Source organism: Ciconia boyciana, chromosome 10 (genome assembly GCF_034638445.1).
Source record: "Ciconia boyciana chromosome 10, ASM3463844v1, whole genome shotgun sequence".
NCBI classification, from domain to species: Eukaryota; Metazoa; Chordata; class Aves; order Ciconiiformes; family Ciconiidae; genus Ciconia; species Ciconia boyciana.
In genome coordinates this window covers 44,699,118-44,713,947 of record NC_132943.1, presented here as the reverse complement: position 1 = coordinate 44,713,947, position 14,830 = coordinate 44,699,118, and the positions used below count along the sequence as shown (strand labels likewise).

Sequence of the window (14,830 nt, the reverse complement as noted above, 5' to 3'; positions counted from 1 at the left end):
GTCTAGTTTGGAGAAAATGAGTCTGAGGGGTGACCTTATGGCTCTCTACAGCTTCCTGAGGAGGGGAAGTAGAGAGGGAGGTGCTGAGCTCTTCTCCCTAGGATCCAGGGACACAATGCATAGGAATGGTTCAAAGCTGTGCCAGGGGAGGTTTAGACTGGATGTTAGGAAGCATTTCTTTACCGAGAGGGTGGTCAAACCCTGGCACAGGCTTCCTGGAGAGGTGGTCGATGCCCTGTGCCTGTCAGTGTTTAAGGAGCATTTGTACAATGTCCTTAATAACATGCTTTAACTTTTGGTCAGCCCTGAAGAAGTCAGGCAGTTGGACTAGATGATTGTTGTATGTTCCTTCCAACTGGAAGATTCCATTCTATTCTATTCCAACACGTGGACTATCGCTCCTGGATGAAAGAAAGTATTTCTTACTACGCTTTATGTTTTGTTTTGTTCTGCTACATTTCTTATTACATAGCTGTATGTCAGTCAGTACTAATGCTAACAAGTGAACAATAACACAACTCTGCAGACCAGCCAAAAGCACCTGCCCATACCAAAACCTATGGTCATTCAAATTTATCATCGATTAATCTCTACTGAAAACACTGAATAACCTAGTTGAGACAGTACTTGATCATCATGTGTTTCGGTAATGCGTCAAAATGTAAGTCATGCTACCTTGAAGTTATTTATCACTTGACATTTTTATTTATTTCATCAGCACAAGTATAATAGTAAAGGCAACTTAAGTGGAGTATGTTTAAACCTACATGAAATGCTTTCCTACCTCCAGGCATAATCTGACCAACATCCTGTACAGTTAACACTGACAACTTCTCTTCTGTGTCCACTCTTATCACGCTGAAACTCAGACAATTCATAGATAACACTGCTTTTCCTGGAGGAGGCCCACCCAATTCTGGAGGTCTGAAAAACAAAGTCAAATCAGATATGAATCAACAGACCAATGGCAATATGGTCATCAAAAACATTGTGCAAGTCTCTCAGGCTTGTTAACGTTAAGAGAAATAATGGTTTCTCATTTTAAACAAACAAGAGTTCAAGACTGGTAATATATTTTAACTAGATGAAAAACGAGCTAGAACAAAACATCACATCACTTCCTCCCACTCTAAAATGTTACAGAGAGGATTTAGTCCTATTACGGGCAAAGAAGTGTCAAGAATCGGCATTCAGAGGCTTAGTTTTCTAAACACCAGGAAAAATTAGGAAACTTTTAGAGGGCTTAACACTTCTTACTCTGAGCAGAATTAATTGAGGACCAACAACTCCATTTTGTGTAACTGTTCAACTTTCAGGATGGAACAGAACAAAAGATTCCAGGTGCTATTGTAAACAGATGTTCTTTAAGTACAATTATTTTTTTTTTAAGTTGGGAAATGTCAGTTCTCCCACCAGAGAAAGTACTCGCCAAAATCTCAAACTTTTTTGTTTCAAGTTTTCTTGAAATTGGTTTTCCAAAAAAGCACATTTTGATCAAAACCACTGGCAAAAAATTCCAGCATATTCCATCCATGTCTATTCATAATCAAAGTATTTCCTGTTTTTCAGAGCATCCCTTGCCATCTCCAGAAATTCAATGGTATTTTTCAGGCCAGTTACAAATATTTTTTTCTTTCTTTAGCCCCCTGTTTACAAGACATTGTATATAAGCAATTACTTGAATATTCAGCATCTTCTTCCTCCCAAATAAGTAACAGTCTTGATTTTTTGGGCATTTTATAAAGGTCCTCCAGCAACCTCAGTGAGGATGAGACCTCACTTTCCCAAGCAGTAAAAAAAAAAAACAAAACAAAAAAACCAACCAAAACAAAAAACCCCGATGCCTTATAGCTGACTACTTTTAGAAAATATTAAACTTTTAAAAGAAAACAAACAATAATCACCCATCCTTCAGTGAAGGAGATACCTGCGAGCCTCAGACTTCCTCTGTCTAGGTCTTTGGGCATCTTTATGTGGGTAACCGTCTTTTCTGACTACCATTTTAACACCAGATACATTTCAATACCCACAAAATGCTTCAGTTCACTTCTCAGAAAAGAGAATTACCTGCGAATAGCAACAGTTAGTGCCTCTGAAGAACTAGCACAGGGACAGATTACTTCTGGTCTCAAACCTCTGGATTGAAATACATTCAGGAATGCATCACAGGAAGATATTGACCCTAAAAAGAACAATCACACAATTGGAAACATTTTGCCGTGGGCAGGAAAGCTTGAGCTGCAGGATTTCAAAGTCTGTGTTTACTCTCAGCTCAGCTATACAAATAGGGTTGCATCCATGCACAAAAACAATATACTTTCAAACTGCTTAAAAGACATTCCAGCCTACTATTAGATGTTAGATTTGGAGAAAAAAAACTCCCAGTGTTCAACAACTAATTCACTGAATGAAATTCACAACTGCATACTCTCTTTCTCTGGCAGGACTCCGTAACACTTGACATGATGGAAAGTCCTTCAGTGATCAGAACATTTTGTCACTAAGGGTAACTGCATCTGTTGGCTTCCTACATAGCTCCTATATGAGTGTTTCTTATAGGGGTCACAGAACCAAAGCATTTAGAAATTAACATCAAATGCTTCTGACACATCTTCAGTTCAGAACTCTACCTGGCCTTTAGCACTCAGCCCAAAATGCAAGAGGATGCCTCATCACCTACAGCTTTGTATTTTACAGTTGTGGAATTGCAGCACATAATGCAAACCAGCAAACGTCACTGATTATACTACATCCTAGGTATAATTTCATGTCAATTCATGTAAGAGTACAGCACTGATTAAAAGATGAAGTTAAAAAAATTAATTTACCCAGCTAAATATAGCTAAGAAGTGCAAACTGCAATGAAAAAGCAGTGGCATCACTAGCATACAAATAGTATTTTACTATAGAGTGAACTGCCTAACTTTCTAAGCATCAGCTCTGAAACAGTGCTCACAACAAATAGAATCTTAGCAAGACCATTTCAAGCTTTCGTCTTCCGCCATCACGACTTGCTGACCTCTCATGATGCAACTCCAAGGAATCTGAAATACTATTGATTTTCTGGTGTACGAGAATGGCAAAATTAAGCAACTAAGGTATATTCTTGCCTGTTGCAAAAACCCTCCCAGCTGCTTTCTCAAATTACTGTAAACCACCACCATATGATTGACAGAAAAAGGCAAGAACCTACCACATACTCTAGTTAATAGTTGCCAAGGGTTTGAGTTAAGGCTGTGACTGCTCCCATTTTTATGTCCTTGCACATGATTGAGACAAGCCCTAGGGGCACGTACAGAATCAGACACACTGCAACTCAAAGATTTTATGTCTACATGCAATACATAAGCAAGTAGTTCCAAACTGGCATTATGAATTACTTGAAATTTTAAAAGCCTCTTTCAAATTACATTGCCAACTATTCTTCATATAAAGAACAGATCCTTCAGAACATTTTCTATGAAAGTTTCGCTCCAGTGTCCTTGGCAAAGAAATACTGCTGCTGTCTCTGTTTTGCTGAAGATGAACTACAGCCAGTGCTGCTGAGCTCCTACGGTGCAGACCCAGAGTTCTGTGATTTACAGTGCGCTTTAGTTCACCTTGGACTGACACTCGGAAAATGCATCCATACTCACATGGATTAGCTCCATCTGCCACTATTAACATTCGTAAAGAGCTCAGACTGACATCTCTCTGATCCCTCTGAGCCAAAAGTGACCAGTGCATATCACGTGATTTTACTACTGCTACACGGGCTGAAAATAAAAAAATAATTATGGTGTGTGTGCAGAACAAAATAAAGACCAATTATGAAATTATATAAGTATTTTTGTGTATTTACATAAATTTATGAAACTAATTACAAACACAGAAAACAAATACAAATGCCAAATATTTAACTACTATGACACATGTGTACTCAATGTCTCCAGATGGACTTGATTACGGAATTTAAATGTTTATTATAAATTCAAATACTGAGATGAGAAACACAGTTTCTTTAAAGGTCTATCAGAAGAAGCCATTAATGTCACTCATCAATGAATATACCAGTACATACAATACTGAAATGGAGTACCCAATTGCCAAAGCTGTGGCAAAGAAAGTCAGCTGGATAAAACAGCAGTGGCCTCAGCTAGAGCAGACATTTTATACAATTTATTTTTTTTTTTTACATCATCCAGAAAGAGATGGGTTAAGTAAAAATACTTTAAGGTTACCTTTGTATAAGCAGACTTTCTGTATCCAGGAAAGTGGATTAACCTTCATTAATGCATAGGGAATACTGATGACATGCATCCTGTTCATAACACTCTGAGAAAAATATTAAAAAATAAACTTTCAAGTGGCCTAAAGAATACACAGCATGTAGCAATACTTTAAAAAAAATCGTCACAGCTACAGCATAACTCTTACATTTAACTGTTACTGAAAACTATGTGTATAGTCAGTAAAAACATAAGCTATGCCTGTGCAGTCTGTTACTGAAAAAGTAACACTTTATTCTGAAAAATACAAATACTGAAATATAAATAGTTTGAGAGTTTGACCTCATTCTGATACCAATACTCTACCCCTGAGAGAAGCAACTTGCTGCAGTTTTTTTTCATTCATTCAAATACTCACTGTTAATACTCCATGCCAAAGGCCAGCATCTCTTTTGAAATCCAAGACATTTGTTAGTGTTTCAGCTGAAAGCAAAGGTAAAACTATCAGACTTAAGAAGCATATTTAGCAGAATATTTAAGAACTCAAAATATTTGTTAAAGCCACTATGAAACTTCCAACACCACTAAGAAATCAAAGCTATGTCGCCATTCCTTCTTGTCTATAACAGGCAGCTTAAGCTGAAAGTGTCTTATTTTACTTAAAACAATAATCTTTAAATTATGATTAGAGACTAGATTATTACGAGGTATTTAAGACCCTGTTTTCATTATAATACCACTTCCATGTGTTTGTTACATTTGCCAATGAACTATGCAGACCGAAAATTTAGTTTTGATGCAAACTTTTTCAACTGAACTGAAAAAGGTCAGCTATATTTGAAAGAATTAAATTTAGTCAGAAATATTACCACAGATGTACTAAATTTTCTTCAGTGTTTTCACTAAGAAATCTGAACACCTTACGTGATTTAAAAAAATAGAATCAAAGATTTCAAATCAAAGGTTTAACTTGATTTTAGAGGGATATCTTATATTGATCAGGTGAAACTTGCTTGTCACTGATACAGGATGGCTGCATGCACAAGTTGTTCCTCAGGGTATTTATTATTCTTTTGAAGTTTTCAGAATGTACACAGCTATTTCCCCAATAAATAAAATACTTCGGAAAGTCAGCCACATATCCATTCATTCTCTGGGTGACTGAGCACTCCAATTGCTCCGAGACAGGTGTGTAGTCCCAGACATGAGCCTGTATATAAGGAAATGCAAATTTTTCATACCCTCAATTCTTTTCAACCTTCAGGAAAACTGAACTGCATAGAACTGGATTTGCTGGAGAAAGCAGCCAGCAGTTTCACAGTGTCTTATGACAGACTCTGTGTGATTGTCATAGAGAAGCTGATGGAAGTATGGGCTGGATGAGCAGACAGGAAAAACTAACTGAAGGACCAGGCCCAGAGGGTGGTGACTGGTGGCACAAAGTCTAGTTGGAGGCCAGTAACTAGCTGTGTAGCCCAGGTCTCACTACTGGCTCCAGTTCTCTTCAGCATCTTCATTAATGATCTGGCTGATGGGGCAGAGTGTATCCTCAGCAACTTTGCAGATGACGCAAGGCTGGGAGAAATGGCTGATACACCAGCAGCTTGTGCTGCCATCCAGAGGGACCTCGACAGGCTGAGGGGATGGTCTGACAGGAACCTTGTGATGGTCTGACCATGGGGATGGTCTGACAGGAACCTTCAACAAGGAGAAATGCAAAGTCCTGCCCCCTGGGGAGGGATAACCCCATGCACCAGGACATACTGGGAGCCAACTGTCTGGAGAGCAGCTTTGCAGAAAGGGCCCTGGGGTTCATGGTGCCCACCAAGCTGAACGTGAGCCAGCAGTGTGCCCTTGCAGCAAAGAGGGCTGATGGTGTACTGGGCTGCATTAGGAGGAGTGTTGCTAGCAGGTCAAGGGAGGTGATCCTTCCCCTCTGCTCAGCGCTGGTTAAGCCATAGCTGGAGTAGTGTGTCCATTTCTGGGCTCCCCAGTACAAGAGAGAGATGGAGCTACTGAAGTGAGTCAGCGAAGGGCCACAAGGATGACTGGGGACTGGAGCACCTGGAAAAACTTCACGTGGGGATGACTGCACACTGGCACAAGTTGCCCAGAGAGGCTGTGGAGTTTCCATCCTTGGAGATATTCAAAAGCCACCTGGACATGGTCCTGGGTAACTAGCTCTACATGGCGCTCAGCTTGAGGTGAGGGGTTGGACCAGATGACCTCCAGAGGTCCCTTTCCAATCTCAACCATTCTGTGATTCTCCGTGTCCCAAGATACATCAGCACATACTACCCCATTATGGGATAAAAACTAGTCAAACCACGAGATTCTTCCAGCAAACAGATTTCAAAGGGAAGAGTTTTTGGTTAATGGTAGCACAGATGAACTCTATGCACATGATCAAAACCAGGTGCAGTTCTTGGCTATTCATTGAGAGAATGACTGAAAACAAGTAGATCTCTCATTTTATTCAAATCCCTATGGAGATGTTCTTTTGGAGGACATGATTAACTAAGAGGAATACCCCTTTCCTTTCTGAAAATAGGAACTACTGTGGCCAAAATTGTGAAGCTGCAAGAAGCTATAAACAAAACAGAAAGCAAAGCTTTATACCGAGTGTGGTCTATACAGAACACAAATCTTGTGACAGCATCTCTAGCATGTGGTGATAGAAATTTGAAAAATGAACATACAAGAGGACAAGAGAATTCAGTACCATCTGTGAAGATCTGAAATGTTAATGGGTAGCAACACTACTCCACATTTGTCCGAAAATTAAGATGCGTAGACCCCTTTGATCCGTAATTGGTTGCCATCACCCTTTCAGGATTCAGGAACAGCTGTACAATCCTTTACCTACAAGCTGGGTGCACCCTCCCCTCTCCCAGCACAGTTCTTGTAGTTGGCAGCTGTGATGGGATGTCCCGAAATGAAATGGGAAAGGATCCTCTTTGACAATAAGTACAAAGAGTACAGATATCTGACTGTGAAAACGCCTTTTACCCTATCATACTACTTGTGTGGACTTTGGAGCACTACAGGTGTAAAACAGTTGCCCAAAGGAGGAAGGAAAAAAAAAATGTGCAAGAAAGGACAGTTAGCAACTCTTAGCAATCTGCTCATGCCCTCAAATGTGCTATCTAGAATCACAGACCCAGTTCAAGTAATTGGGCGAGACGACTTGCACTAGGACTTTGAACTTTGTGATCTAGGCAGGCAGGGTCATCAAAGGTGCAAGGGCAGCAAAGCCAAGCAAGTCAGGGTGTTTTTTAATATGGTAACTCTCAAACTTTCTTGATCAAGGCCTCTCTTTCAGGGATCAAGTGTCACACTCCTAGGGATCACAAAGTAGAAGAGTTATAAGGACTGTGATGCATATTACATCTCACCTGTTCATTACTGGGTTTCAAGTCAAGACTTCAAAAGGCCTTCAAAGGCCTTCCCTTTGGTCAATAACTGCAACTCTTTCTCCTGAGAGATAAGAAGCTGCACAACTGACACCTGCCTGTCTGCATGGCACACCAGCCTGCAGTGTTACAGCAGCTACAGCTGGAACTGGCTGCATCCAAAGCTCTTCAAAGAGATCCAAGCTACCCAAATGGTCTCTAGAATCAGCGTAAGCAAGCTCCCTCAATTTCTGCTGGGAGGGCTCCTCTAACTCCTCATAACTCTTCATATGACTTCATAAAGTGGCCAGTGCATTCAAAAGGCATTAGGGAGGGCAAAACAGATTGGTAGCAAAGCTGTTTTCAAAAGGATGGAAAATCAGTATAGCTCTTACCACCAACTAACAAATTTATGAGGACTGAAAAATCCAAACCCTTGAATAAAATTGATAAGGATCTTAGGTTACAAAAATTTTAATACACATTGATTATGATTTCACAAGTGGCTTCTTACTTTCCTTCACATATCACATTGATCATGAATAAGGAAGTTTGTCTTTCCCTTTGCAATTAAAGCTACCAAGCTCTTTTAAGACAGTAAACATGATTTTGCAACATAAATTGCCTAAATATTCAAAGCTATGAGTATCATTTTAAAGTTGTACCTATCTACACTTACCTTCTGAATAACCACATGCCTGAGTCAATGCATGACAGTGTGCCAGCATGGAAGCATGAGATATAGTAATGCCCACTGTGCTGCCCTCTTTACTTGTTTTGTACTGAAAAGAGAAAGTTTATACAAGCATTATATTAACAATAAAATCTACAGTAAGGATATTTTATTATAAAAATGAAGCGAACTTTGTAAAAAAAATTTAAAAGCTACCATAAAAGATGCATTTATGTTCAGAGAATACACTAATATCATATGAAATCTGACTGTTTCTCTAGCCCAATTAAACAAATTGTCCCAGGGATCCCAAAATGGCAATTATCCCCAGTCTTCAATCTGACTCAGCACAACCACCCAAATGACAGTTTGCCTGCAACCTTGAGGGAAACATTCTTGTTCCACAGTTAAAATATTATAGTAATCTCTTTTATTGCATCAAGTGATTAAAGGAAGAAAACGTGCTGTGACAAACTACAACAGAGTAACCGAAAGTTAGGCATATTATACTGGATCACCTCAATATAAGCAATCTCAGCACTGGCATCCCGTACTTGCGGATGCCAGTCCTTAGTTGGTTTTGCCAGATGCTTCCCATCAATCACAAACCAAATGAGACGAGGCCAGCCTTCAAAGAAAAAGAAAAGTTATTGTCATTACAGTTCCAAAAATCAGTTTCTTTCCCAGTATTCAGGGATAACAACAGGAGGCAAGGAAAAGCTGCAGCATCACCCCCCTTGGCAGCAAGAAGCAGCACTAAGTACTGTCTTGACAATGAAGGCAGTTCTTTGTATGTAAGCTAGAAGCATGCAAGCAAACTCAAAGATTGTTGTTTAATAGCAACAATGGATATACCCGCTCTTTATCCTATAACGAAATTTGAGTAGCTTAAAAACATACCTTTGAATGTAACCACCTCGCCAGTCTGAGCTTTAGGAAGGCCTTTTTGACAGGCATCAGTGGTTAAAGCTAGTGTTACTCCACAGCTGCCCAAAAGAAATCCAATCTGCTGGCTGCCCGCATCCTACAGAGAAACCATGTTATAGCAAACTTAACAAATAATGAAGCTTTTGTACAGTTTACTGTAACTTTTCCATGTTTAGAAAATATTAAGCCAATTTATACCTTAGGAGAAAACAAACTTCTAGCCCATAAGACCTTTTATGGAAGACAAGACTGAAGCCCACGCTCAAAAGGCTTAGTTTTGCTTAGTGCCAACTAAGTTAGATTTGGCAGTAGATCTGGCAAGCAGTGGTAGCAAAGTAGCATCAAAAGCAATGGTTGTGCATCCCCCTCGAACCCATCAGGGATGTTTGTAAGTTCTGGTAAAACAGAGAGCTGGTTTGATGCTGAGTCCCGAGGCACTGAAGAGCAGAGCCTGTAGCTTTTCAGCTCTTCCTTAATAATCTCAATGTGTGTGGGATTACACCGGTATTTCCAGTAACTATGGTGTCTCTCCCTGCCTGTGCTCTCATTACTCAGCATGAGAGCTGAAAAGATAGCATTTCTGTGTTATATTTTGAGAAATACTTTCACATGTCTTTTCAAAAATAATGGATTAAAATAACTCCTACAGTTACATATCCTAAAATAGTTAACTTATTAGCTTCATACTATTTCCCCCCTTCCCTAACTAAATATTAAACACTTTCCAAGCATATAACATGCACTGAATAGTTCAGCGGATGCACCATACTGCTTTCAAAAGTGCAGGCTCTGAGGAGTCCCGTATAAGGACTACAGGATTTAGACACCCACCCACTTTATTTATTCATGAAACCATAAAAATGTTGAATGTATTTGCCTACCTTTCTTGTTAGTGGAACTTCTATTGGGACAGGAATAAGTTCCGCCAGGAGACATCCATAAAATGCCACCATAAACATAACTGGATCACTATTAGGAAATACGAGAGCTACCTACAAAAATACATTAAAATAACAAGAAATGTTTTTTGTCGTCATTTGGGGGGGGAGGGCTGCTTTTTTATTTGTGGGAAAAAAAATCTTCACAACAATGTTCAGGTTCATATTTAAACTAGGAACAGAAATACTAAATGTTGTGATAATACACTATTATAAGCCACAGTAGTACAAGGCTTTCTTTAGCTAAAGCTTTTCCTCACTGTCTATTTTATCCATAGAGACCATTTCAAACAGAAGCCTACCCGGTCTCCAGGCTTCAGCAGTGGTTCATTCTTAGTGGTTAGCTTGTTTAGCAGGGTATATGCTAACTTCAAGCTTCGACTCCACAGCTTGCCTAAAGAAAAAAGATAACACAGAAATTAAAAACCAGAGACTAAAATGTTAACATTTAATTGGTAAATCTCAGTGCCTTATACATGCACTAGGGAAGTGAGTTGTAGTAGAACAGCGTCAACAGGCACAAGCAAGTAAATGGGGAAAAGCGAACACTGCTGTTGTGAAAGCAATCCCACCTCACAAACCTACTGAGTTCTTCCAATGTTTCAGTGCATGCGTACACACACACATGTATTCTGGTTGATACAACCTAACTGCATTTCCAAAAGGCACTTCACAAGACTCCTTCCTAAGGGTTCTTAGAGAAAGCAAACTGCTTGGGATAAAAAGAAAAATCCTCAACTGGACAAAAAATTAACTGAAATTTAAGAAACAAAGGGTAGGAATAAATGCCACCATATCTGGCTCTGTGAAATGCCAGTTCAGTGCTCGGTAGTGATCTACACAGCTCTCAATAATTCAGAACAAAAAATTATTCCAAGCTACTAAATACAACAATCTAACTACTCCTTTGACACAATATAAAAATCAATTTTTAATTTGTAGCCTCCAAAAAAAAAAAAGAAAAAGAAGAGCTTTGATAAAAAAACCTGTTTATAAAAAATGGAGCAACAGCAAAACCTTTCCACTGTCAATGATAAATCAAAGCAAGAACCCCCCCAAAGAAGCATGCCGTGGCAAACAGCATGCACCTGGAACTCAGCTTTCTAGTACAGGGTCTTTATCATGGACTGACACCCACACTCAATCCCTTCAAACCACATAGCAACCATCAGTTATTTTGTGTTTGTCAGTCTCAAACTTCTTCAATTCAACAGGTTTTTTTCTGTGTAATTTCCAGTTATACAAAAAAAAGTTACACAGGACTCAAGTACATCAAATGGCCAGTTCTTGATAGTTTCTTCATACACAGTTGGCAGAGAGTCCAAGTACAATTTAGAGGCTGACTTCTTTTTAGTTTTTCTTTTCCTTTCTTTTTTTTAAATGTAAAACTAAACATGATATTCTAAACAATTCTCAAAGCTCCACTGCAAAGTAATGAAACTAAATGCAGCTGCTCAGTTACATTTCCTGTAAGCATACTTCATCTGTAAGAATGCAAACAAGGAGTTTTAACATTCTAACACACTATACAATGAAATGCTGCAGTTAACTGTCCTAGGGGACACAGTTACCTGCTGAAAAAATGCATTTACTGTAATACTTCTAGTTCATTGATACAGGCAAGTTTCACTTCCCACAATAACATCCTTAATATGCTCCTGAAGTACAAGTCTTCTCTATAACGATATGCAAGAGCATGCTAAAATTTAGTATCTACTCTGGGAATCTGAAGAGTGCGTTATTAGTCATCTGTTTCTTCCTCCTATTTTACACCAGGTTATTTTTAATGTTCTTTTAAGCAAAAACCCCACAATTGTTTGAAATTTACAAATAGCCACTTGTAAAGAATCAATACTATGTGCATTTTCCCTTCATTAACTTTCTTTAAACTGTTTTTCATACACAATGAATTCATAATTTGCATTCGAATAGCAACCTCAAAGCATCTGTCACGAGCACAGTCAGTCCCTCTTAAGTAAAGCAAATTGTTCACTCCACAAGGAATGCCTAATTCTTTCTTACAGTTATCACCAATACCTACCGTAGGTAAGGGTATAAATAGCTTTCCCCGTCGTATCCAATGCCGTCAGACAAGGGGCTTTCGGCTGGGTAGTTCCCCAGCGCTGCAGGGCAGCCAGCAGAGAAGGTGGCCAGTTGGTTACCACGCCTAAGGGTTCACCTTTAAGTACATTCATTTGATTTCCTTCAGGCTTTGGTTGATTTGGGTCAGGCTGTTGCACTAAAACCAGAGCACAGTAAAATGGCAAATGTCAATCCTTACAAAATGTGCAAGTTACACTTAATAGACTATCTACAAACCGTTCTCACCTTCCTCTTCCTCACAGCTATCATAACTTATCCTCTGCCTTATGATGATGCTATGCTAATCATCTGTTGGCTTCACAAAAAATAATTACCATCACTTTGGAGTTCCGAGTCCGCATTATTCAAAGGACCTGGCCACAGGAATAGTTTGAATCCCTAGTTCACTCTTTTTCTCTGCTTTGGAAAGATGATATTTTCTGCTGTTTGTTCTGCACATCTATTTAAATGAAAGCCTACACCAAGTCAAGAAGCATCATCAGAGAGAACGGCTTCAGTGACAACTGGACATTTATTTTTGCGGCACCAAATTCTCAATAGGTGATGACACTATGCTTCCGTAACAATACACAAAAAAACCCCAAAAGCCAGATTAAATGCTCCTGGTATGGATTATCTACTATTAAAACTGTACCACTCACAGAATATTTTGTTTGATTTCCAGATCATGTCTCTCAGCTGTGGAACATTGCAGGGTTTGTATGTCATTTGTCTCTGAGTAGCCTGCTGTTAAAATCCTGCCCCAAGCTGCTCAAGAAGGTGAAGTATCTTGATCTTAGTTAGCAAAACAAAGTCATAACTGGATTTAGCTAACGCTCAATCTGTGCAATAACTAAAATTAACAGTTCAAAGTGATGCCCTCTGCTCTCCACAATGACATACATGCACCTCAACAAAAGTTTGCCTGAAAAATCCTCAGCGGAAGACTAGAACCACAATCACTTCATATCTTGAAGTATCAAACAAATAGCATGGGCAGCTGCTCAAAAATGTCACAGAGAACAAAATTTTCATTTAATCTTTCAGACTAAGAGAACAGAACAAAAAATCACTCTCCAAAATCAGCTGATGCCGCTGGTTTTAAAGGCAGATACACATTGCTAGCAACTTCTACATTTGTTAGAGATGCTTTTCTTTCCGCCTGGACATATGCATACAGAGAAGAAAACAGTGTTTCTCAGCAGAGCATGTACAAGCACTATCCTTTCATGTAGTGCACAGACAAGACATATTGCACAGTGCACTCAAGGCATTTAATTCCTCTGAACCTCTAAAATAATGAAAGTTTCTGGATTTCAAGAAGAGGATATTAACATGCATGCAAACAATATTATCATAATAAATTCCAGTTACTAGCAAGTAACTTTTTTCATCTAACTGTATTTGGGCACTGACCAGCTACAAAGCAGCTTTTCAGAGCAGGATGTGGGGGTGCTTGTAGACAAGCACCTGAATGCAAGCAGCCAGAGAGGCCGTGGAATCTCCGTGTTTGGAGATGTTCAGAACTGGATCGGGCACGGCCCTGAGCAGCCTGATATAGTCAGACCTGCTTTGAACAGGAGGTTGATCAGAGGCTTCCAGAGGTCCACTGCACCATCAGTTATACTTAGGCTATGCCCTGACTTACTCCAAAGAGTAGCCTCTATAAATTCGCTGATTACCATAGGGCAGAGTTTAGAATCTCCGAGGCAAAAAGCGATGGTGGGACCATCACCAAACATGAAAATTTCTGGATGCACCAATGAAGTTCTTGACAAAGATGTGAACAGAATTTCTCCAAATATCTATAAATCACTGTCTTTAGTATTCACTAGCTCATCACACTGGTCCAAACTGGGCTGAACCAGAAGAGTTTCCAAAGTGAGGGAGGAGGGCAGAGAACAAGTACACTGAGTAGGAGGCTTGAGTTGAAGCTTATGTTTCACTTGTGATAGCATATGACCTTTCTCTCTCCAATGAAACAACTCTACCATGATTTGTTTTCTATTATGAAGAGAAAAAGAAAACACTTGCTGAGATGTATCAGTTCTTTGTGAACCGCTTACACAGAGTGAAAAATTTATTTGAAAGAAAATTAACCTTCTAGCAGTTCTTCAAAATCATCAACAAAAAACTCTTTCAAAGGTGGGCGCTTTGGTCTTTTCAAGGTATTTAGAAGCTGCTGGATTTTAGAGGACACTCTGCTATTCACTGGTACACCTGCCAAACAGAAAAGATTTATTACTTACCATATATTAATAAACATACATTAAAACACATGCTGCCACATTGCTGACAACATCACTCGAAGCTCAGTGCAGCTTTCAGGTGAAGAGTCATTCAAGGTGAGCAGCTTGTTTGGAAAAAAAACAGCTTTAATCAGTAACAGTTTCAACCATGGATTTATTTGTTTTAAAACAATGCTGTTCCCTAGCTACCTGGCTAGGGAGGCTACACCTTCTCACACTTAAATTTAGCTTTTCAAACTGCTGACTCCTTCATGAGATTCCAATAAAAACCTGAAGAACGTTCTTTTCTTCAAGAGTCTAGGTATTTGCTACATCTTAACATTTATTCAGTTCTGAAAGCCTGAGAATGCTTGGAAAAAAT

At 39.2% G+C, this 14,830-nt stretch overlaps 1 protein-coding gene across 3 annotated transcripts in view; it reads right to left on the bottom strand.

The window, feature by feature from the left end:
• Positions 1-14,830, bottom strand: part of DIP2A (disco interacting protein 2 homolog A) — a 131,058-nt gene that overhangs the window by 37,802 nt on the left and 78,426 nt on the right. For all 3 annotated transcript variants that reach the window (XM_072874149.1, XM_072874148.1, XM_072874150.1), the window contains 12 exons: positions 14,321-14,440; positions 12,180-12,377; positions 10,441-10,532; positions 10,082-10,192; positions 9,174-9,297; positions 8,792-8,901; positions 8,280-8,382; positions 4,627-4,691; positions 4,221-4,314; positions 3,636-3,755; positions 2,068-2,182; positions 785-924 (listed from right to left, as the gene is read on the bottom strand). In XM_072874149.1, the coding sequence (XP_072730250.1) occupies positions 785-924; positions 2,068-2,182; positions 3,636-3,755; positions 4,221-4,314; positions 4,627-4,691; positions 8,280-8,382; positions 8,792-8,901; positions 9,174-9,297; positions 10,082-10,192; positions 10,441-10,532; positions 12,180-12,377; positions 14,321-14,440 (1,392 nt within the window). The remainder of the gene's footprint in view (positions 1-784; positions 925-2,067; positions 2,183-3,635; positions 3,756-4,220; positions 4,315-4,626; positions 4,692-8,279; positions 8,383-8,791; positions 8,902-9,173; positions 9,298-10,081; positions 10,193-10,440; positions 10,533-12,179; positions 12,378-14,320; positions 14,441-14,830) is intronic.